Source organism: Miniopterus schreibersii, assembly GCF_964146895.1.
Source record: "Miniopterus schreibersii genome assembly, chromosome: 7".
Taxonomy (NCBI): domain Eukaryota; kingdom Metazoa; phylum Chordata; class Mammalia; order Chiroptera; family Miniopteridae; genus Miniopterus; species Miniopterus schreibersii.
Window position 1 is genome coordinate 43975957 of NC_138108.1, and position 25222 is coordinate 44001178.

Sequence of the window (25222 nt, forward strand, 5' to 3'; positions counted from 1 at the left end):
ATCACTGCAGTAAATGACATCATATATAAAACTTTTTATTTTGTGCATGTTTTCTTAGGCCCATTCACATAGTTTTACAGCAGAATTCAGAGGGTTTCCTATTCCTGTTTTCTCTCAGGTTTAAATTCTGTGCCTAATAGTTGGAGAGTGATTATTTGAAGCCCTTTGCCAAATTTCTTTCCCCCAACCCTGAAAGTTCTGTAGAAAACAAAGGGCACATAGTGTTTTGAGGATCCACAAATGAAATAATGTGAGTAGAATAGTATTAGAGATTGGTTTATTTTATTTTAATTTTTTTTAGAGATTGGTTTAAATATATAAACTAGTAGTTAAAATATGTGAAGAATAAATAGTTTCCATATTTATGAGAACCAAAGTCATAGTAATAGCAATTTGTACCAACTGCCTGATATATTTAAGTGAAAATAAACACAAAATTTATGTATGAATACATTTTAAAAATATGCAGCAGTATCATTTTAAAGAAATAATAAGATGTATAAAAGAAGTAAAAGTCCCATTTTTTTCACCTTTCTTTACTTTCATTTGTTTCACTTTGAAAAATAATGCTGGAATGAATATTGTGGGAGAGAAAGAAATTTTCTCTACTCTTACAGGTTCTTTTGGGTGGTCTAATAATCAAATTTACACGACACAGATTATTAACAGAAAATAACCAGACTTAATTACATGTACATATGGAAACCCCATATACATGGGTGAGTCAGATACCCCACAAATATGAGAGGTTCAGAGACAGAAAGTTAAGATGAGGGATATGGCATTCTGAGCCATACATGATGATGAAAGGTAAGGCTTCTTGGGGCTTCAGAGGGAGGGAGGCCATTCACAGGTTGATAAAAGAGCAGGTGTGCAGGAATTAGAAGTTTGCCCTGCCCTATAGGTAGGTCATAAAATGTTATTTCTGATGATAATTCTTATTATGGGCAAGTCCCCCAATTTAAATTGTTTAAGGGAGAGGTAAAAGTTTCTCTTGAGCCTGTAGGGTCTTGATTGTCTTCAGCTCAAAATAACCCACATGCCAAAGAAGCACATCTTAGAGAGGCCTCTTCTGAACCCCTTCAACATCCTTCTAGAAAACTCTTTGTGCGAATGTGGGAAGATACTTGTGGGCTAGATTTCTAGAAATGGTCTTGCTGTGTCAAAGGGGATGTCTCTTCAAAAGACTGTATCTATCTACACTCCTTTTTACCAGCTTATAAAAGGTCCTATTTCTTCCTGCTGTTATCCTTGTGCTGTATTTTTAATAGATAAAATTAAAATTTCTTTTGCCACAGGCTAATTTTGTAGGGTGCCAGGTTTTCACGTCTATAATAACTTGGCTAGTTGAGAAGGTACATGTGGGGATATGATTAAAGAGTTTGAATCAGTGTTCTAGACAACCCATGCAATAGCAGGCTTCCCTTGTGATTTCTAGACTGCAAATCCATTCTTTTCATCAAGGTGCTTTTTATTTTTGTTTTCAGGGTACCATGAGTCAACATGTTTGAGTGATGAGTTCAAGTGTGACAATGGGAGGTGCATCGAAGCAGAATGGATCTGTGATAATGATAATGACTGTGGGGACATGAGTGATGAAGATGAAAGACACCACTGTGGTAAGTGACACAGTGAATTCTTCTGCAAAGTCACATTCCAGGGAAACTCACTAGATTGATTTTTATGTGTTTGGAGAGTCTGATTGTCAGGCCGATTCCTCTTTAACTGAATACACACTGGTAGAAAGTTATCTTTATTTTTCCACTCTGGAAATGTTTGATATCATGTACTTAAATGCTTTTAAACTATGAAAAATGATTTAAAATTTTATTTTCTTTCTCTTCCATTTAGCTGAGGGAAATAATCTCCTACATTTCTAGAGCAGATAAAGAGAACTCAGTTGGCCGCACTTAAAATTAATAGCAGCTTTAACAGTGTAGCGGTTAATTATACCTCCAGTTTTATTTATTACCTCAGAGCAGTGATTTTCAACCTTTTTCATCTCATGGTACACATAAAATAATTACTAAAATTCTGTGGCACACCAAGAAATATATTGTATTTTTTTGCTGATCTGACAAACAAAATAGGTATAACTTTGATTCATTCACACAGGACAGCTATTGTTGTGTTGGCTGCTGTCATTTTTTTTGACAGTCTAAGGGAAAAGAGGTCAGTGCCCCTGAGTAAACAGTCAGGTATTGCGTGTTTTAAAATTCTGGTGGCACACCGGTGTGCGGCACACTGGTTGAAAATCGCTGCCTTAGAGCTGTTCTTTGGAGAAGGGTTTTTGAACAGACTAGGGAACACCATTTGCCATTACCAACAGAGCGTTACTAACTCTTTGATAAAGGGTCTCAGAAAAATGTCTTTCTATGGAGAACAATAAAAACAGTGGCTCCCTGATGTTTGCATTTGATCATAACCTCATATGGCAGTGACATCGATCATCCACAGCTCCACAGACACTCCGTGCACTGAAATGTCTGGCTGGCAGCTGCACAGGCATGGACTACAGCATGTACTTTCTCCAGCTCCCTTCACCATGACACCCTTCCTTTTGTCTCCTGCTCACCCACAATGAGATTAAATAAACTACCTGTTCTTTTATACCAGGGCATTGATGATTATGTAATTACATCTCTGCTCTTTCCCAACAGTGTCATGGTTTCTGAGAACTCTTGTTGATATATGTTCCTCCTTTATACTCTAATTCTACTTGGAGTGGTAGCTGTAATGTAGTTTAAAAAGCACTAAATTTGGAGAAAAAAGATCTAGGTTTGAAGCCCTAGCTCTTTAGAAAGTTCTGTGGCTTTGAGCCATCTAGTTAACCATTTTGAGCTTCAATTTTCTCACCTGTAGAATTCACATAAGAATGCCTATCTCACATTGTGTTTGTGTGATTACACTTTGTAAACTAGAAAATGTTATCAAATGTAAGGCATAATTTTGGTATTCAGTTATCAAAATGGGAGTATTTTTCTGAAGCCCTAAGGGAAAAATATGATTTTAATTTTATAGAAAACCAAGTGAGGTTTTTATTATGTTTATTTCTTCTGGGGGAAAAAAAAAATCCAAGGTCCAAAGCAATTAAAATGGAATTTTGGAGGTATTTTTATTATGATATATTATTATCATAGCAATGTGATTTGTTTGCCTGTTTTCTCCTCATTTTCTTTCATCCCTTAGGCTGTTAAGTAACATAAAGCAAGAGAAATAATGGCTCGAAAAGGATTCGACTGCTAGAATGAGCTCTCATGTGGTTTCCCACCCATGTGTGTTTTGTTTCAGAGAGTCACAAATGCTCAGCTTCTCAGTTTCTCTGTGTAAACAATGTGCCTCCATCCAGTAGGTGCATTCCCCAGTCTTGGGTCTGTGATGGCGATGAAGACTGTACTGATGGCTTCGATGAGCGACAGAACTGCACCCGGGGATCTTGCTCTGGAAACGATTTCACCTGTAGTGATGGACGGTGTGTCCCAGACTCCTACAGGTGAATTGAGGATTAAAAAATTTCCCAGTAAACCTCAAATATCCATGGGGTAGAGCTGATTTATCCATTAGGCATGGTGGCATCAGTGCCTATGGCCCATGGTACTTTTAGTGTTCTATGAAAATGTTTAGATTTCTTTTAAGATCAAAAGGGAAAAAAGAGAAAATTTAAGTCAAAGCAGCTATTTTAATATGTAATATTAATATATAGAGCTGCCTTTATACCAGTGTTGTTATTAAATATAACTTTAAATATTTTTATAAAGGAAGGGGCTCATGAAGGTGAAAGTGCTACAAGGGGTCAGGGAGATGAATAAATGGGCTTGATATAAGAATATTTTTTTCTCAAAGCAGGTGACCCTCTTGGTTTTCCATTTGAAATAGAGGCATGGGGATAAGAAATGCTTCACTTTCTTCTCTGCTATGAGAAAAATAACAATTGCAAGCAGGATGATAAATGGAGCTTGGCACTTAGGCTCAGAGTCAGTGAGACAGCAGGAAGAGACAGGTGAGGTAAACTGGAGCTCATGCTCCGCACTCAGCATTGCTCCGCATTCAGCATCGTGCAGGAGCGGCAGGAGAGCCAGACCTTCTATGGTCTTTTTTTTCTAGAGAAGTTTGAAATCTGGATTTTCATATGAAATATTCAGATTTTTCAATGCTGGAAAAAAAATTTGAACTTCTAACACTGAGTCAGTCAAACAGATTCAGCTCAAAGCCTGCCAGTTTTGGGGACCTTTCCTGTAATATTTTGGTGTTTGATTTCTCATTTTCTCCAGAATGGGCCATTCTAAAAGTTTCTATTTTTTTTAGTGTCCCAGTTTCTCACTATCCTCACTTAGCAACTTTTTAGATAGAGAGGGAAACAGAAAAAAAGTGATGCTTAGTTTTCAATCCTGATATACTAGGAGAATAGTAAGAACATTTAAAAAAGTAGGGGAGCCCAGAAGGGACCTTGCTCAAGGTGGAAGGTGAGTTTGGTGTAGTAGGAGTTCCTGAGCTGAAAATATGGATTAGGCATTCAGACACATGGAACTGGAGCTAAGGAGATATAGCATGTGCCAAGGACATACATGCATAATGGGTAAACAAGAACTGTCAGTTTACAGTCTGCTAGGAAAGGAGATGGAAAAGATTTATGAAGCTGGTACAAGGTCAGAGCAGCAGAGCTTCTGGGGCCATTTGTTTAGGGCAGGCAGCCCCTCAGCAGACCCTGAATTACTGCTGGAGTGCAGCAGGGTGCAGAACTGTGTGCTCACGATGGTGGTGCCGAGGAAGCCAGAGAAGGTTATCTTGTATGAAGGATGTGGAAGGAGCAGGGACTTGACATTATGACTAAAAAATAGTAGTGATTAAAGAGGTAGGTAAAAGTTGTCTAGAAAAGAACTCTCGTGGGATGCCTCACCCCCCAGTGAAACCCCACAGGGACATCGCTGAGAGGTGGCTGTTTAGTACTGACAACCTGACGACATTCAGGAGACAGAGCTGTCTCCTTTTTTTTAGTGAACTTGCATTTAAATCTGCTTTCTTTATATTTAACTGATATGGGCATGATCTGTAGATTTTTAGTCTTTGTACAAGGAAGTGAATAAATCTTTATATTTTCTCCCTACTTGCTCAAGAGTTGTGTTGTACTGATACCTGGTTCTTCTGAAGCCAGTAGATATTTTATACCATCAGGCTTGGATATATTCTGAAAACCTAGGTGTCGGATCTAGGGAATAGAGTTACATGAGGTCTTAATTTTGGTCGAGGTTATTTCACTCCCTTTCTGGGCTTTCTGGGCTCTGCCTTCATAATTACTATGGTCTAGCCACTGACTTACCTGATCTAGAAGATGATTTCATTCATCTTTTCTTTCTTCTTCCTCTCTCCTTCCCTCTTTTATTGCTGCCCGCCCCAGCTTTCTGAAGTGCTTTTGACAAGGGCTATGGCAGAAGAGTAAAAGTACTGTTTGTCTGGAAACCTGAGCTATAGGGTCTAAAATAGCTCCACATTCTGTTTGCCGGAGCGCCAGTAGCCTCCGCTAAGCATGCTGTGAATGTGCACCTTCTTGCTTGCTTGGCAGAATGTGTACCTCCTCATTTGGTACAGTGGTCATATTTCCTATAGACTTTTTTTTTTCTCTCGGCTCATTACTGATGCTGCTGAAGAACCTGGATAAGACTGAGTTGTGAGCAGCTCACTGGAATACTGACATGCAATTGTGTCTAAAAACCTGGTGATTTGCTTGCCTAAGTGACTTATTTTTCCCTCTTGAGTTGCATCTAAACAAGAGGAAAGAAAGCATTGGTAACTTAAATCATTTGGAAATGAGTTAAATAGCTCCCAGGAAACCAAATGGGTCTGGGCTAGCTTGCATTGATTGAAGCCTTCTTTACAGTTACAAACACACAATTAGGTATAAATCACATTGGCAGTGCCCTAGGTTTATGGATGGGAGTGCTAGTAAGAAGACCTGACCATAGATAAGTTTTAATATTGGCCACATTCAGCTTTCTAAAAAATAAAAATAACTATTAATTTCAGAGAGAGGAAGGGGGAGGGAGAGAGAGAGATAGAAACATCAATGATGAGAGAGAGTCATTGATTGGCTGCCTCCTGTACCCCCCCCCCCCACTGGGGATTGAACAGCATTCTCCTGAACCATAGGTCAATAATCAACCCCTGAGCCACACCAGCTGGGCAACCACATTCATCTTTGATACCTTAATGTCTTTTAATGCTCTGCCTCCAACTCAAGATGAGTTTTGTTACTGTTAGCAGGGCTCCCTTCAGTAATTTTGACTTTCAAGGGATTTTGGAATAATGTAGAGCAGGAAGAATAATCTGGCTCATAGAGTTGCAGGAAACTACATTGTCCATATGATGCCTAGGAATTTTAGGTCCCAAACTAGCTTCCAGAACTATGAAATGCCTTTTTCTTTTGACAGTAGTCCATGCTAACCTACTAGTTTTTCCTCCTTCCCATCGTCATTACCACTCACATTTCATGGTAGGTGGCAAGAGTATTACAATGAAAGACAGAAGTAACAGGACTGCCTAGGCAAACATTACTTCAATTGGGAGATATAAGTTCTTAGAGGACACATCTAATAATCTGATTATTTATAATATATAGCACTCATCCTATGAGTACCTACTTGAGTATGGGCACTTCTAGCATGTGGCTACCCAGGATGTTTGCTGTGCCCATCAGCTGTCTCATTATCTGATGAATGGATCTTTTTGAACACCAAAATTATAAAAGTTGTGTTTAATTAATTTATCAAACTGGGGGGAAATGAATGCAATTGTTTTAAATAGCTCTAGACACACATTTCCAATGGTAGCAACCAGCACCTGGGGAAGTTGTGTGGAATGCTAAATATTCTATTCCTCTATTGCTGGAGATTGGTGGGTGGATGAAAATTCTGGGGGAGGGCAGCTAATGACATTGGTGATCTTGTTATTGAAATGGTCAACCTGGCATTCATGTAGAGGAGATAATTGAGACTTGTCAACTTCTCCAAGAGTTGTACTGGGTCTCCTAACACAGGTGTGATCGGCACAATGACTGTGGTGACTACAGTGATGAGAGGGACTGCTCATACCCTACCTGTGATCAGAATCAGTTTACCTGTCAGAATGGCTTCTGCATTTATAAAGCCTACATCTGTGATGGGGATAATGACTGTGGAGATGATTCCGATGAGCTGGAGCACTTGTGCCATGTCCCCGAAACCACGTGCCCCCCTCATCAGTTCAAGTGTGATAATGGGAACTGCATCGAAATGGTGAAAGTCTGCAACCACCTAGATGACTGTTTAGACAACAGTGATGAGAAAGGATGTGGTGAGTATAACAGAAGATTTGGGAAAAGGAAAATGGGGAGACTGAATATAGATTCTCACCCGTTTATGGACAGGACTTTCCAGTCTGTCTTCTAAGTAGAAAATTACCAGAAAATTACTATTTTTGTCTATCAAAGGCAAGGATTAGTTGGTATATAAGGTTAGCGTACAAATGTTTCTGGACTTACTCGTCACCAGTTAGACAGTTCATTACAGAAAACAGAAGACGAGCAGAGTCAGACCGTCAGTACCTAACAGCATTGGTAAACAAGGTTAATGACAGTGATTTTTCTCTTTGAACCCTTGGAATGACTTGTTGCCTGAACTGCCCTTCCTCTGGGATTTCTTAGCTGGTTCTTCATCTTCTTCCTCAGGTGACTGAAGGGGAGAGTTTTAACCTTCCCCTTCCTCCAACCCCCACAAAGGAACCACTGTAGAACTTATAAAGCATAGGATTAATAAGAACATCCTCTCCTCCCTGTGTAGGTAGTTTTTGCATGAGCTTGGCCATGTGTCACAGGACCAGCCAAGGGTACACCCAGAGGCCTGTTTTACCGGCACACCACTGGCCCGGTTCTTTTCTTCTGTTTGTCTTTCTCCTGCCATTTTACTTTTAAAATTATTGGTTAAAAGAAGTTTGGCTGGTGTAGGATTCGAAGTCAAACTTAAGCTTGTTATTTGTATTAATCATTAAAACCATTAGTGAAGTGATTAAGTTGGGGAGGAAGTTGAAAAAAAATCAGTGACTTTTGAATAATCTATGGCCTTGAGAAATCCCTTATTGTCTGTCTATTTTTAGCATGATTCATTAAGAATTGGTGCTTAATCTTTTTGTTCCTCAGTTTAATTTTGTTCATTAGATTTCATATAAGTGAGATCATATGATACTTGTCTTTCTCTGACTGGCTTATTTAGCTTAGGATAATACCCTCCAGGCCCCTCCATGCACGCAACAGACTGACATATTTCAGAGGGAAGGGGTTAGGGGGGTGGAAGAGATTAACCAATGAATTTCTATGCATATATGCATAGCCGAAGGACAGACAATGGTTCAGGGAAGCCCCGGGGAAGGCCTGGGGTAGGGGGCGAGAGCAGGGTGTAGGAAGTCAATAGGGGGCAAAAGGGGACATCTGTAATACTTTCAACAATAAAGATAAATTTTAAAAAATAATAAACTTAACAAATATATACATATACATACATACATATATATATATAAGAATTGGTGCTTTACAGTGAAAATGTTGACTTTGGGCCATTATGGTGGGTCCATTGTTGACATTTTAGGTTTTCTGATAACTTTCTTTTACCTCCAGGCATTAACGAGTGCAATGACCCTTCACTCAGTGGCTGTGACCAGAACTGCACAGACACGTTAACCAGTTTCTATTGTTCTTGCCGTCCTGGTTACAAGCTTATGTCGGACAAGCGGACTTGTAGTGATATTGACGAATGCCAGGAGACACCCTTTGTCTGTAGCCAGAAGTGTGAGAACATAGTGGGCTCTTACATCTGTAAGTGTGCCCCAGGCTACATCCGAGAACCAGATGGAAGGAGCTGCCGGCAGAACAGTAACATCGAGCCCTATCTCATTTTTAGCAACCGTTACTATTTGAGAAACCTAACTATAGATGGCTCCTTTTACTCCCTCATTTTGCAAGGACTGGGAAATGCTGTGGCACTGGATTTTGACCGAGTAGAAAAGAGATTATACTGGATTGATATAGAGAAAAAAGTCATCGAGAGAATGTTTCTAAATAAGACAAACAGGGAGACAATCATGAAGCACAAACTACCAGCTGCAGAAAGCCTGGCTGTAGACTGGGTTGCCAGGTAAGAACACATTGAGGAGCTTTTTAATATTGAAGAAAAAAAAAAAAATTCTACACGTGTTTTCATTTTAGCAGGGAATTGATCTTTTTCAACTTGGTTAATATATGGATACATTTAATGCTTCTGCACGTTTGTTTGTTTTTTTCTGTTGTGTACCTAGTATTCAAGTGGGGATACCACAGAACCTAAAGTCTAGTGATTTTAAGAATTAATGCTATCATTTGGGAGGTGGGGCATCACAAAGGATAAAAGAGCTGTTTCATTCCCCGCCATTCAGTTAACTGGAGATGATGTTAAGGATGGCTCATGCATTCGCTGATAATTTCAGTCACTTGAAACTGCTTCACATCAGGTGCTATGACAGGCACTGCAGGTCTAGAGCAGCCCCTGCTTCCCCGAGTTCACAGACTGGCTGACAACACCAGTCATTCCCAGCCTGGGCTGGCTATGAAATAGACAAAGGTTAACTTGAAACTTTTGTTTTAAGATAGTCCTTCTAGAAACTGGGGGTCTTTAAGGTAAGCAAGGGGTATTTTAATTAAACTTTATCAACTCAACCACACTTCTCTTAACACCTCTGTCGAAGATAGTCCTTATAGAAACTGGGGGTCTTTAAGGTAAGCAAGGGATATTTTAATTAAACTTTATCAACTCAACCACACTTCTCTTAACACCTCTGTTGAATATTGAATCTGTTAGATACTTGACAGAGTAAAGTAGTTGGCTTTGTGGTTAACAGACACGAGCAGGCCTGTACACTGCTAATATTATTGCTATATTTAGCCAAGACCTACAGAGAACTCTTCCAACTCTTCTCTATTTGACCATCTTAAGAGTAAAATCCTAAAGTGGGGGGTAAGGAGTTTGTACCCTAGTTCTACCTGAGTAGTAGCTGGTCTGCCATAGGTGGTCAATAAGAGCCAGCTGGATACTGAATAAAATGTTGACTAGGTGAATATGAGTATTTTATGGCCCTACGAAGTATTAAAAAGCATAGCAATTAATGATTTGCAGGAACAGAACTAAATGTAAAGAAAGTAAAGCCAGAATCCTCATGTGAGGTGTGGCCCCAGAATTCCCTATGTGACATCATCTTCAAGTGGATATTGTAGCACACATTTCATCTTTCATTGCCCCATTGTAGGAAGGTCAACTTTTCCCCCTTGCCCTTGTTTGCCTTGGAAAAAGTGCCTTCCAACAGTTGTATATGTGATTCCAAGGTAGCTTAGATAGGAAGTTGGGTGGTTAATTGCACTGTTTCACAAACAAATGTCTGTATGGGTAACTCCTGGCTCTCCATTTCAGAAAGCTTTATTGGGTGGATGCTCACCTGAAGTGCCTCTCTGTCTCTGACCTTGATGGTCGATACCGCCGCAGGCTGGTCGAGCACTGTTTGGATGCCAACAACACCTTCTGCTTTGATAATCCCAGAGGAATTGTCCTTCATCCTCAATATGGGTATTGTCTCCCTGTAATCTTGGGCTCTTCTTTTATGCCCTTATTCTGCCTCTGTTATCTCAAGGCCAATATCTTGCTGGAATTTGTCTTCTGCTTTTTCTACCTGGTAAATGGTTTAGTAGCATGGCTTATTCAAATTATATTCATGAGCTGTTTTGTTTTCTTTGCCATGACTCATTTCACTTTTCAAGTCACATATTTTGGCTGCATGCAAAAAAAAATTATGAGAAAAAAAATAACCCACCTTTAGTGGACTTTCCCTGCCAAGTCCACTGAAATCCCCAGTTAATTATGTTCATTCTTGAGCATTCTCTGTATCTCACCCCTCTTTAGATTATTTTCTATCAGTTCTCTTTCCTTTCTGAGACACTCTTTAGAGTGTAAACTTTATTTATCTGAATGAAGAAGAGCCAGGTCTTTTGGCTACTGACTTCTGGCTTTAGAACTGACCCGTTGAATTTGTTCCCGCAGGTATGTCTACTGGGCAGACTGGACCCACAGAGCATACATTGGGAGAGTAGGCATGGATGGAATCAATAAATCTGTGATTATCTCTACCAAGATAGAGTGGCCCAATGGCATCACCATTGATTACACCAATGATCGACTCTACTGGGCAGATGCTCACCTGGGATACATCGAGTACGTATACAGAAAAGAAGAAAGCAAACTGGGTAACTGTTTATTCCAAACACTAGGGCTTGTGTTGCCAGGCAGCTTCTAATTGAAAGTCACTCCAAGGTCAATTCTATCTAAAACTGCCCATAGGCAATTCACTGAGCTCTGTGGTATTATCCAATAGAAAGAGAGTGAACTTTGAAGTCGTACACATCAGGTTTTTGTCCTGGTGCTTTCCCTCCCTCCCTCCCTCCCTCCCTCCCTCCCTCCCTCCCTCCCTCCCTCCCTCCCTCCCTCCCTCCCTTCCTTCCTTCCTCTTTTTTCATCAGAAGAAATGGAGCTGGTAATCTCTCCCCTATGGTAGTCACCTTAGTGTTCAACCTATCTTAATTTCCTTATCCTTTTATTTTGCCCTTCCCTCCCAAATACATGATTAATAAATTTTAGCATGTAAAAAAAGAAAAAGAGAAAAAGTGTTTAAAAGATTTTCCCTAAAATAACTTTGGTGCATTTATTGATAAGTACAATGATGTGTTTTATGTAGAGGTAGAGTTTGTTAACATTTATTCAATATGATAATGCATTCAAATCATTCTAATAAAAGGGTAATTTTGAAAAAAGTGTGTTAAATATTATACTGTTCAATGAAAAATACTCATTGTAAAATAGGTAATATACTTTCTTAACCAAACAGTACATGTTTATTTTGGGGCATTGCTAATTATGTTCTAATTGGACTGTAGTAATGTCTTCTGGGTAAGCATTTATGAACAGGTACCCAGATACACAGCCTGTTACATTCAAAAGCATGGAATTGTCATTAATTCAATAGAGTTATTTTAAAGGCCTTTAAAAATTTTGTCATTCTGTTCAATTTATTTTGCTGCCAAAGTCAGTGTAGAAATATTTGAAGTTCTCTAATTCCATGCTCTCTTGGGAACATGCTACTCAGAAGGAAGGAATACCTGGCACACATTCTAGTGCTCTATCCTATGCTCATTGCAGACATAGTTAATCAATCGCAGAACTCTCATTTGTTGAATTGGGACATTTCCCTATAATTCCCCCCAGTTGACACATGTGATGAAGACTCTTTGCCATCCCTGGCCTGGAAAGCAGAGGACACTGGGTTGTTTTGACAGGCTATCACACCAGTCTCTGCTACTCCCTAACACCTGTTTTGAGCTCAGTCCTTTGGAATTACCTTAATGACCTTAGTCTTAAAATATGTTTAGGGTCAGTAGGAAAAGAGACTTGAAAAATGGAAGGTTATAAGGGTTTTGACATGTGATGCTTTGGAAATTTTCTTGTCTTTATGCTAAGATAATCTTTAGCATTCTCTTTGCAGAATTTACCATAGCAGATACTCACTCACTCTTAGGTAGAATTCAACTTCGGTCATAATGAGTAGAATATTACTCCTAGTTTATTTATATTATTTCAATGTAATATGCAGATGGTGACACCCTTAGCCCTTCCCACAATGTGTATATTCCCTTTTTGAAGAAACATCACAGAGTTTAGCTTTCCATAAAATCCATTTTGAATTAGTAGAAGCATCAAGGTGTTCAAAGAAGCTTCAACAACTTTCTTGTTGAATTTGTATTGTCCTTCAGGACTTGTAACTTATTCTTGGTCTTGAAAGCTTAACTGAAATTGACAGTGGTAAACATAAGATAATATTTTAAGGAGCATTAGAGGCACAAAGGAATTTTCTAGCTACTTAATATTCTGTTTGCTTTTTGATAAAATTTATGTAGCTGGATTCTAAAATTTAGGCAATAGGTTACTGTCTAAAAGTCAAATCATATCAGGCACTGTGATCTGGGAATGAATCAACTTTTAATATTCATGTAGCCATGTTGACTTGATCAGCTCTTGGAGGGGTAGCAATACCTTTGTTCAGAAGTACATTTCATGGACTATGGAAGTAAATACATTTTTATAGACTATTCAATCCATTTCTTTTGCATGTTGGGATGTGCCATCACATCCTTCTAACTGTGCCTGTGGTTCTACACTTGACAAAAAATACTCATAAAGGTGTCTGAGATCTTCACATAGAGAGCATGCAAGAACTGAAAGGGATGGTCCCGGCTACTTTCTGGTTGGTGATTAAAAAAAAAAAAAAGAAACAGATAGTGGCTAAGTTCTGGTCATTTATCTGCAATCTTATCAACAGAGGCCAAGAAAATCTTCAAGTTTTCTACAAGTTATCATCAATTATGATGCTTTGGAAAATATTTCTAACATCACATGGCTAACAATATCAAGTTTTTAGTTGCTAGCTCATTTCACTTCCTGTTTGAGTTTCAGGGTGTGCTCCAAAATTTAAAAATACTTAAAATGTCAATATTCTGACAGACTCATCAAAATGAATGAGATGGAACTAGGAGGACTTAGATATTTGGCTATGGATGTTCCATGGCATCTTGAAATCAGAAAAACTCCTCTAGAGGTTTAATCATCTGGAAAAGTATTCATTAATGGTGCCCAAGGCATGATTAATAATAAATGTGCTGCCAGTGTACGGAAAGTCAACACTGCAGGCCTATAATTTAATTCAGCTAGTATAGGCCTCTCAGGTTATACTGAGAATCCAGCTGTCTCCTAGAACAGCTTCTCCCCTGGAGATGTTCATGAGAAGGCAGAATTCCAACTTTGTATTGTTATCCTCTGATTTCTTCCGATGACTTAGGAAACAAGAATGGTGTTCATCCCAGGATATCAAAAGGATGCTTAATGGAGAACATCAATGTACGAGGTTATAAACCTACAACAGCTGAACCAGCTGCATCTGCAGGAAAGCAGCTGTAGTTAGATTGTGATTATTTAAACTCCTGGATATTCCTATTTTTAAGGCATCACTTTTTCAACTTTTACATCTTTTGTTCAGTCAAAATTCTTTAAGTTTATTTTTTGTTTTAATTAAAGATGGGGAATTTTAGGGAGGATCTGAACTTCAGCTACTTCTAGAGGGTAGAATTTTATTAACTAGTCAATTCCTCTATTCTTAAAGGCATTAGAAAAGAGGAGTTATCTTCACTGGGTGACTCTTGCTTTTCCCTACCCCAGGTACTCTGATTTGGAGGGCCACCATCGACACACAGTGTATGATGGGATACTGTCTCACCCTTTTGCTATTACTATTTTTGAAGACACTATTTATTGGACAGATTGGAATACAAGGACAGTTGAAAAGGGAAACAAATATGATGGATCAGATAGAATGATGCTGGTGAACACAACACATAAACCGTATGACATCCATGTGTATCATCCATATAGGCAGCCAATTGGTGAGTAGATGATCCAGAAGTTTGACACAGTCGCTTTAGGTTCTTGTGCATGACATTTTTGTTTCTTTAATCATAAACCTCATGATTTATAGAGGGAATGGTGTTACTTGTTAATGTTTTCTACAAAATATATGCTGAAAGTTGAAGGTATGGAAATATCTTTAGTTTATTCCCCTCAAGGAAAGGCTGCTTATAACTCTTTTTCTTAACATTGGCTCTATTCCTAAAAATCAATCTGGGTTTTTGTTTTTGGTGAGAATTAACAGTTGTTATATGGCCGTATTTACTTTATCTATTTTGGTTGGAGTACTGAACTATTTTAAAGTGAATTAAAAATATCATGCCATTTCAGCCTTAAATACTTAAGGAAGCACTTTTGAAAAATAAAGACATTTCCTATATAACCACAATAAACTCTAATACCTAAGAGATGTATTATAATTATATAGATGTAGTTCTAACAATCATTCCTTAATACCAAGATCAACCTGTTGAAATGATTGATCTGAAAGAAATGTTTAAAAGAAAATTATAATTATAAAACTTATCTTCCTCTTCATGCAATTAAAGTCATTTTATGATTCAGAAATAGTCTAGCAAATGTCTGGAGTATATTTTGGGGTTACAATGGATTTTATGGGCCTGCTTTGTTGTTATGTCTTGCTAAAACATATGATAAGCTTGGAAATAAGAACAAATGAGAACTGGCAAAATAAAGATACTCAGTATTTTTTTCTGGAAGTTAAGATTCTTCATATTATTTTAGCAGAAGTTCAAATTATTCTTCATTTCCAAGTGGCATTCCAGAAAATTAGTAAAGAAGCTGCTCAGTTTATCCATCTACCTCATCTTGGCCATACTGCTGTTGCCTGTATCCTTAGAATGAGAGAATATAGCATCTGCTGAAAATTAAAAACTTTAACTTAGGTTCTAGACACATGAATGTAAGCTAAGTTTCCCACCTAGTCTCCATGGACTTTGAGAAATACATATTTTCTAGCCCAAAACACCAGTGGGTATGTCTCACTTTTGGTAGCACAAAAATCAGTTTTCTCAAAGCACAGGGTTGCTTATACAGCTCTCTCATCTGTCCTTTTTATGAACTTCTTGAAAAAGCATGAAACTAGGATAATGATTTTTCTCACTAAGAGGTGATGAGTTTGATGAGGTGGGCAATCAGCTCATTTGTACTTGATATTCTCTGCCAGTGAATGAACATACAGATTTCCTTTCTTCTTTCACTAGTGAATAATCCCTGTGGTATCAACAATGGTGGTTGTTCTCATCTCTGCCTCATAGAAGCAGGAGGGAAAGGATTCACCTGCGAGTGTCCAGATGACTTCAAGACCATCCATCTGGCTGACAGCACCCACTGCTTGCCCATGTGCTCTAGCACCCAATTTCTGTGCGCTAACAATGAAAAGTAAGGCTGTCTCTTCCCCTCCCTTCACTGTCTCTCCGTCCCTTGGATACACATTGAACTTAAAGTTTCCAGGGGATGGGAGTTTTCAAATGAATCAAGATTTTGGCTAATTAATGTGGCGCATTTAGAATGCACCAAAACTCACAGTCGCCAATTTCAGATAATTTCTTCCACGAATGGGAGAAATTTATTAACCAAATGGTTATGCCTATGTATACAAGTTTTTACATCTATAGAGAGGGAGCAAACTATGTGTTTTTAAATTTCTAATAAACTGTCCTAAGTGTCAGAGTCAGAGTATACTACAAGGGTGGGCAAATAGGTTTATAGTTGTGAGTACACAGAACAGTTTGTTGTTGTATTTTTTATTTCTTAATGTATTTTCCATACAAACAACTATAGACCTACTTTTGCCCCACCATGTATATATGTATACACTGAAAAATAGCCCTCAAGGGTGATGGAATTTCTCTTGTTTTCACATGTATACTGCCCAGGCTTCTTAGTTAACCATGCCAGATGGTCCGGGGTTACACATTCAGATCCACTTTTGATCACTTGTGTTTGCTGTGAAACATTGCCGCAGGTTATTTTTCAGGGAACTGAGTCCGAGTGGGGTGAGGACAGGTGTTAATGCAAATCATTGCATCTAAGATTCAATGGCAGATTATTTTAATATTAAATAAGATATCTTAGATTAAGACCCATCATGACACAGACTCTCAACAAATGTTATCGCCCTCTAGCTTCCCAACCAATACCCAATGTCTTTTATATCAGTCACCCTGGCAGACAATCCCAGACAATCCCTGCTACCAGAACCACAGCTCCAAACACACACTCCACTGTTTGTTGTAACAGGAATTTAATTATCACACTCAAAGCCTTTTTTCAGCATGTATCTGAGTCTTAACAAACTTGTTCTATCTCATCTAGTTATGCTTTCTCTGAAACTACACCTCAGTAACCGAGGTTTAACTGATCCTCTTCTCAGGCCACAAGAGAACTCACGTGTGTCATTACTTGGAATCCAGTTTTGCCTTCTTCTGTCCAGATAACCATTGCCACTGCTCTACCTTCCCTGCCCTGGTGCTTTGCTAAGAGAAATGGTATATTTTCTTCGTGCAGGTGTATTCCTATCTGGTGGAAATGTGATGGACAGAAAGACTGCTTGGATGGGTCCGATGAATCCCCCATTTGCCCGCCACGCTACTGCCGGCTAGGACAGTTCCAGTGCAAGGATGGCAACTGCACCAGCCCACACTTCCTATGTGACACTCACCAGAATTGCCCTGATGGGTCTGATGAAGACCTCATTCTTTGCGGTGTGTGGAATTGCTTTATGCCTTCGTTGGCCATTTCTATAGTTGACTGTGTACAATCATGATTCTGTGAGGATTTTCTGAATGTCATAAACCAAAAACCAGTCCAAAGTCCTAGGAGAAAACTCCATCCTTTATCTATTTTTATAAAGTTTTTTAGAATTCCTAAGGTCTCTACAAGACAAATGGTTGAGGTAGATAGTAAGCTGACTCTATTAGTGGTTCCTTACCAAATGCTGTGCATTGCTAACACTGAGGGAGAAATGAGGCTTTCCCACCCCCATATTAATCAAGGACTCTCAGCTGTAATGTTTATTTATGTCTCCATTTTAAAAAGCCAAAAAACAAAACAAAACAAACAACCAAAAAACCCCACCAACCTTAAAAAAAAAACCAAAATTCCTCCAACCTAAAAACAAAGTTTTGGGGTTTTTTTTAAACACAAAGTTTGGAAAACATTGTTGATTAGGACTATAGAAGGTGAAGTTAGTAGGCCATCAGTGATTTGGTTCTTATCTTCTAATTCTGCATGCAAGAAAAAGATATTTACGGAGACAGTAGTAGTCAAAGGAGTAACTGCCCATGTAGTGGTATTGGTCGGTAATAAGTGCATTAGGACATAATTCCTTTGAAAAGAAATGATGATTGAGTTCTCCAGGATCTATCAGTGTGAATTAGTAGCTTCTGTTCCTGACACCTTCCAAGCTGATAAGAAAATGCCCTTTCTTGTAGAGAACCACAAATGTGAGTCCAATGAATGGCAGTGTGCCAACAAACGTTGCATCCCAGAAGCCTGGCAGTGTGACTCGTTAAATGACTGCGGGGATAATTCAGATGAAGACAGTTCCCACTGTGCCAGCAGGATCTGCCAGCCCGGCTATTTTAAATGTGCCAATGGCCACTGCATCCCTCAGACCTGGAAGTGTGATGTAGACAATGACTGCGGCGACTACTCGGATGAGCCCATCCAGGAATGCAGTAAGTTCTGTGGGAGGGGCATGGCCTGACCAGGAATACAAAACGAGGAGATGCTCTGTGTGGGCTGAGAGAAGATGTGGGGCCCCCTGCTTCTTCCCTATGGAACACCCCTCTTGGCCCTCTCTGCTCACTTTTGCACTGCAAGACAAAGAAGAGACAACAGTGTGGCCTGAGGGTCGAGCCAGACTCTTGCTTCTGAGCTGGGTGATTTCTCCTCTTGATACACGGAACGCCTGTCTGTCCAGAATATGATAATGAGAACTTAAATTTTGTGTAGCTAGCGCTTTCTCATTTGAGCCTCTGGGGAACATAGGAGGTCAGGAAGGTGGGTGTTACCCATTCCTGTTTTAGAGATGAGGAAACTGCGGTTCACATTCAGTGGATGGTCCTCTTTTTATTTAGTGGCAAAGCTGACACTTCAACCTGGTTTTTAAAGTTCAAACTCAGTCCTTTTTCTTCCCTCATAGTTATGCTACAACCCAAATGAGTGGCACTAACAGTGTGAGAAAACTTCCTTTCTGTTTTTGGCAAACAGATCACACCTAAAACAGACACACGTTGCCAGAGTGAGTTTAGTTGGTGATGTGGTAATGTAACTCATCAGCGCAACTTCCTAAACGTGACAATGGGAGATATCTTTTGGTGCCTTTTCCTAGCAGACATGAGACTTCGGTTCTGACATCGCTTCTTCCTCTTTTCAGTGGGCCCTGCCTATCGCTGTGACAACCATACCGAATTCAGCTGTAAAACAAACTACCGCTGTATCCCAAAGTGGGCCGTGTGCAATGGCGCCGATGACTGCAGGGACAACAGCGACGAGCAAGGCTGCGGTAGGCGGGGCTGCAGGGAAGGGGGGGAGGGACAAGAAAATGTAAGTGTCCAGTGCTGCTATTAGGAGATGAGGGTGAATTTCCCATGTCATCGTTCTCTTGCTCACCCCTGTTAAAGAACTATCTATTGATTCTTCTAATATGTCACATTTTTTTTGTAGCATTTTACAGGATTATGGGGGAGTTTAATTTATAGCATCTTAAATGAAATTTCATCCCGAAGGAGGCTATAATTGGGGAACACATTACGAAGATATTAGGAACTTCTAAAATTTTCCTAAATGAAGAATCCTTGATAAGTTTAAATTGTCTGCTTTTATAGATTGATTAAATTGATCAGGCTAGAGAAAAGATTCTGTATCTGCCACAAAAAGGGGTATTTCAAAGTCAGTATTTCTTAGTTGGAGATTTTTATATTCTGAATGTCTCTCTGACTTTCCTTATCATATACTGGTCAGCTATAGTCCCCCTGGCAACAAGAAATAACTTATGGACAAAAGACCAAATGAATTAATGGAAATTGTGAAGATTAGGCATATACTCTGTACCTAAACCAAGATGACTATGAGTGTGTGTTATAATTATCTGGAAGAGAAGATAGGAAGAGAGAATGGACTATTTTAATAAAACTGAATCTAATCAACTAAAGACAATGTGTAGGGAAATGTTCTGTCCTGGTGGCATCACTTCTTCCTTTCTAGGCCTTTGTTGCAAATTATAATCCAGATACCAATTCATTGTCTGAATAGTTTCTATAAAAAATAACGGATGTAGTTTCAAGTGGTAGGATAGGTTCAAATTAGCCCAAACAGGACTACTGACAGTGAGTGTTGCTGGCGTCCCTCCCTCTGGGAGCTTTGAGAATATGGTAGCCAATTCTCAGGCACTCACAAGGAAGCCGTCACTACTTCAGCATTTCTTACCCATTGGCTTCTGAAGTCTTTGCAATGACTGTGCTTTGCAGAGGAGATGACCTGCAAACCTGTGGGGGTTTTCCGCTGTAATAATCACCAATGCATCCCTCTTCGCTGGAAATGTGATGGGCAAGATGACTGTGGAGATCACTCAGATGAGGAAAACTGTGGTGAGTGTCAGTGTTCTGTCATCCTTATGTGTCACCAGAGCAGTGATGTCTGTTTTTTTTCCATAATTCAACTGTCTATTGTATTCATCCTCAAAGGGTAGAATGACAGCTACTGATCTCTTACCTCCTGCTAACTGGTACATTTCCACTTTGTCATTTGTCTTTTATAAGCATCTCTTGAGGTGCTTATAATCAAACTCTGTGATGAGGATGTTTATCTGAGTATGTCTTTATTGTTAACCCTCACCCAAGGATATTTTCTCCATTGTTTTTCAGAGAGAGTGGAGGGGGGGGGCAGAGAGAGAGCGAGAGAGAGAAAAACATTGAAGTGAGAGAGACACATTGACCGGTTGCCTCCCACACATGCCCCCACTGGGGATGGGGAGCCAGTTAGCAACCCAGGTACCTGCCCTTTACTGGGAATGGAACCCTTGACCCTTCAGTATGAGGGCCAACACTCTAACCACTGAGCCATACCAGCCAGGGATGAGTATATCTTTTGTTTGTTGAATTTATTTACACCCAGCTTTTTTTTCCAAAAATTACTTGAGGTGACTTACAATAAAGGACAAATATAATATGATAAATAGAATAGAAATTTAAAAAAATTGGGACCAAGAGAAACACAGGAAGGAAAGGGGCAATCTAAAGATCCTGCTTCTTAAGATCTTGCCCCAAAATGGCCTTAATAGCAGAGGAAAGAGAACTTGTATTTTGCATGGTCATCTTACCTGGAATAGTGACTAAGTTAGGAGGTTTAATGGTTAAATAACAGGTCAGGTTTTGGATACTCTCTCCCAGTGAAGGTGCTGACTACAAGAATTTGGACAGGGAGAAGAAGGAAAGGAAACCAAAGATCTGGATCACACCAAGCTAGATAGAATGATTAGATGTGTTTTGAAGACAGTTTTAATGAGGCCCTTCCCTGAACATTCATCATTGACTCATGATATATGTCAACTTCAGATTGACTGATATGACATACATTCTAACTTTAGTCACCTTTTGGAAGTAAGAAGTGATCATTGTTTGCCATAGGCAATTGAGAAAATCAGTAGACTGATTACACCTGCAAATATCATTTGGCTGAAAACTTCTTATACAAAAGGGCAATCCAATGACTTCTTATTGTTTATAAGAAAGTTTATGTTAAATCCTATGGGAGGTTATCTAGAGTTTCATGAAATCAAAATTTATCTTAATGTTAAATCACCACTTACGGATTTAAAATTGAGGTGGAAGATCTATTTTTGGAGGATGGACAGTCTGCCCAAGCAGACCTCTGTGACTTGGGACAGTAGAGGGCCTTGGGCACGTATAGCACTTAGGCCTTCTCACCAGCCTGCCCTGTGTATGATTCCTGGTACCCACTGATGGCCATGTGGTTTTCCTTTGTAGTCCCTCGGGAGTGCACAGAGAGCGAGTTTCGGTGTGATGATCAGAGATGCATTCCCTCTCGATGGTTATGTGACTTTAACAATGACTGTGGAGACAACTCGGATGAGCGGGACTGTGGTAACTGTCACAATTCTCTGAGAGGCTTTCTGTAGAGTCTTGTACTAAAGTCAACATTTTTGACAGAACTAGGGACTTCAAATGAGTGTTTGTAAGGTTTTAAGAGCAAAATGATTTTTGTGTAACTTGTGTAATATGTAAACTTTAGCATTACACAGTACCTTCTGCTCTGTACTTTCTTTGCTTTACTTTTAACTTATAACAGTCTAGATTAATAATAATAGGGGGGAAGCAAGAGATTTTTAAGAAAATCTCATTTTAACATATATTTCCTAGGGGCAGCTTTAATCTGCATTGGTCTTGTAAATAAATAAATACATTGGTCTTCCTCCTATTCCCCAGCAAGTGGCCCTAAGGGTTACAGTACAGTAGCTCTCTGGTGTAGAGGGCAGAGCTTTAGAATAGGAATCAGAAATCCTAAATAATTTTTATAGCTCTTCAACAGGTAGGAGTTGGGTCTGAGAAGTCAACAAGCATTAAAACTTGGGGAATTCAGATTTATGACAAAAAGTGTGAGAGAGAGAGGAGAGGTAGGTGCTTCCATCTCCCCACCTTGAATAGGGAAGGTGTGAGTTAATTCGTTATTTATTCTAACTGTAAGTTGTGGGTTTTCTGGGAGCCAGTGACAGGGTGCAGATCAGAATGTGATGGAGTACTTGGTACACCCCTGGAGCTAATACCTGTCCATGAGTGTCAAGGCATTTTGGGAATAATAGTATTTTCTCTTCAGAGATGCGGACCTGCCATCCTGGATATTTTCAGTGTAAGAGTGGACACTGTGTGCCTGATGACTTGAAATGTGATGGAATGATCGACTGTTCGGATGCCTCTGATGAAGCCGTTTGTCGTAAGTTTTAGACACCTGTGGCACTGCTTGTCTGAATTGTGTGGATATAGCACTTAGACCCCACCTCTCCATCAGCCACCACCTCTTAGATTAAAAGGCCATAGGTATATTCTATTCAGCATTCATTGATAATTATCAGCTCACCTGGGATCTGAGTCACCATATCCATATATATTCACAGTATTCATTCAAAAGCATTTCATTAATAATATTTTAAATACAGAATATATTAAGTATCTGTGCTATCAAAAGTATTTATATATTATTAACTACTATACAAATCATTAATTGGACAAAAACATTGCAGGTAAAAAAATATTTGAGCAACGAATAAATGGGTGTTAGAGAACTTGGACTGGGAATTAAAACATACTGAGTTTACAGCATTAAAATTTTTCTGAATTGCCTAATGGCATATGAAAAGCTATTTAAAAGTGTAATGTCAATATGATTGATCATTCGTATTTTACTCTTTATAAATCACTGAATAAATAATAACTGTTGATGAATATCCATGGTAGATATTGTTGATGATGAGGTTGTCATGTCTTAAAACCTTCTTTCAATGAAACTGACTATATGAATGCATCATGGGTAAAGTTGGGGCTGACAACAGGTTAGGAGCTGCACTGGCCTTTAAAGAAAAAGTCCAGTGCTAGCCACAGAGTGACTCATGCCATTGGAAATTGGGCTTGGACAACAGTCCTTAAGAAATATTCCATCAGAATTTCAGACAATTGAAGGCCACAGTAGAGCCAAATGAGCAAGGAAAAGCAGGCTATAGTGGAAAGAGCTAAAGGAGAAATAGCAGGTTAGCTTTCCAAAATAGTAAATTCTTCTAATAATTTGAATATGTGTCTTTTTCCCCCCCAACAGCCACTCGCTTTCCCAATGGTACATACTGCCCAGCTGTTATGTTTGAATGTAAAAATCATGCCTGTATCCAGTCATATTGGATATGTGATGGTGACAACGACTGTGGCGATGGTTCTGATGAAGAACTTCATCTGTGCTGTAAGAAGGAGGGAGGTGGAGTGCATGGGAGTTAGTGTTGTCTGACAAAACCTCAATGTTTCTTGAGTGGAGTGTGTGATCCTGGGGGCAGTTGTACAATTTTTTAGTACCGGACACATGATCTGCTTCACTGTGTTTTCACTTGGCCGCCCTGCTTAGTTCTGTATTTGGAACATGAGAAAGTTGGGCTAACACCCATGGCTTGAAACATTCTATGGCCTTAGAACACAATTTCTTCTAAAGAAATCTTAGTTGGAAACCCATTGTACATAAATAAAGGCAAATCTGTTGTGGCTGGAGTCTGGGAAGGGGTGTCTCCTGCTCTTTCTCTCCTGCTACTTTCGGTGTCCCTCAAAGCATCTCTTCCAAACACCTAGAGCTTCATAGAACACCATCAGGAGATTTTAAGACTAGTTAATCCTTAAAGTCACTTTTCTTTACATCATAATTCAAGGCTATCTAATTCCTTTCTGTTGTATGATGCACATTTGTTTTTTAAACCAGTGAATCTCAGTTTGGATACCCATCAGAATCACTTGGGGAGAAGTGTTTTAAAATCATATGCTCTGACCCCCCCCCCCCCCCAAGCTTAAACCTAATGAACCAGAATCTCCAAGGATGGGGTCTGGGCAGATCTCTATTTTAAAAGCTTCTAAGCTTTTAATTTAGTCCCCTGGTTGAAAACTACTGATTTTAACAAAGTGAATGAAAACAGAGTTTTTTGTTTTGTGTCTTTTTAAAAAATCATTTTGCTGCATGTTTGGAGTCATTGGAGAGACTCAAGGGCAGTAGTTCCCAAAGTGCCCTCCCTGTACCAGGAAAGTCCATCACATCACTTTGGAACTTATGAGAAATGCAAATTCATGGATGCAGCCCAGACCTACCCCATCCAAATCTCTAACAGTGGGGCCCACTGCTCTCGACATTTAATAAGCCTTACAAATGATTCTGATTCAAGCTTAAGAATTTTGTGTAAATAAAAGCTCTTAACGCAGGAGAAAGCATCCTCAAAAACACTCCTGCTGGAACTCTTGATTAGCTCTTAGCCTGACTCTGCTGCAATTTGCTTCTGGAGTTCACATCGTATCTTCTGTTTGGTTTCCTAGATTCATCATTGTTCATTTTTATCCCAGGGATTTGACTCTAGAAAATGATATAGCAGAACATTTCCTTTCCTTAAGAGAACTGTAATTAGCATACATTATATTTTCACAGTGACATCCCAACATTTTTCTTACCTCCTCTATTCTTGTTAGGAACTAGCTGTGTTTTGTTTTGTTTTGAACTTAATCAATCTTGAAAAATATCTTAAGCATATGTAACTTTCAAAGAAGAAGTCCTTAGGAAGCTGCTTCCTTCTGTAAGATAAAGTACCCATAGGTACTAAAATTAAACTTTGGAGAGGTAGAGACACAGCCACATTAAAAAATGACCTGCACTGTTTTATTGTGTTGCACTTGCCTTTCATAACAAATAATTCTATTAACCATACTTCCAAGAACCAGCTCTTGGATCTGATGTCCCCCCCCCCCCCAAGCAATATCATGATATGTCTCTCCTCTTGCCCCTGTGTGTAGTACAAAGGCAGAAGGAAATCAAACAGCCCAAGTCTTCCGTTTGAAAGAAGAACACACACGTGTGTTGAGTTCCCTGAATTCCTGGTACATGCATAGAGG

At 39.3% G+C, this 25222-nt stretch overlaps 1 protein-coding gene across 1 annotated transcript in view; it reads left to right on the forward strand.

Annotated features, from left to right (window-relative positions):
* The window catches only part of LRP2 (LDL receptor related protein 2), a gene marked incomplete at its 5' end in the record, with an annotated part of 182270 nt that overhangs the window by 127806 nt on the left and 29242 nt on the right, over positions 1-25222 (forward strand). The window contains 15 exons of the mRNA XM_081141970.1: positions 1488-1619; positions 3292-3493; positions 7031-7326; positions 8642-9158; positions 10464-10616; positions 11088-11258; positions 14310-14533; positions 15779-15956; positions 17085-17281; positions 18011-18256; positions 18958-19086; positions 20051-20170; positions 21569-21685; positions 22416-22532; positions 23409-23546. Of these exons, the coding sequence (XP_080998096.1) occupies positions 1488-1619; positions 3292-3493; positions 7031-7326; positions 8642-9158; positions 10464-10616; positions 11088-11258; positions 14310-14533; positions 15779-15956; positions 17085-17281; positions 18011-18256; positions 18958-19086; positions 20051-20170; positions 21569-21685; positions 22416-22532; positions 23409-23546 (2937 nt within the window). The remainder of the gene's footprint in view (positions 1-1487; positions 1620-3291; positions 3494-7030; positions 7327-8641; positions 9159-10463; positions 10617-11087; positions 11259-14309; positions 14534-15778; positions 15957-17084; positions 17282-18010; positions 18257-18957; positions 19087-20050; positions 20171-21568; positions 21686-22415; positions 22533-23408; positions 23547-25222) is intronic.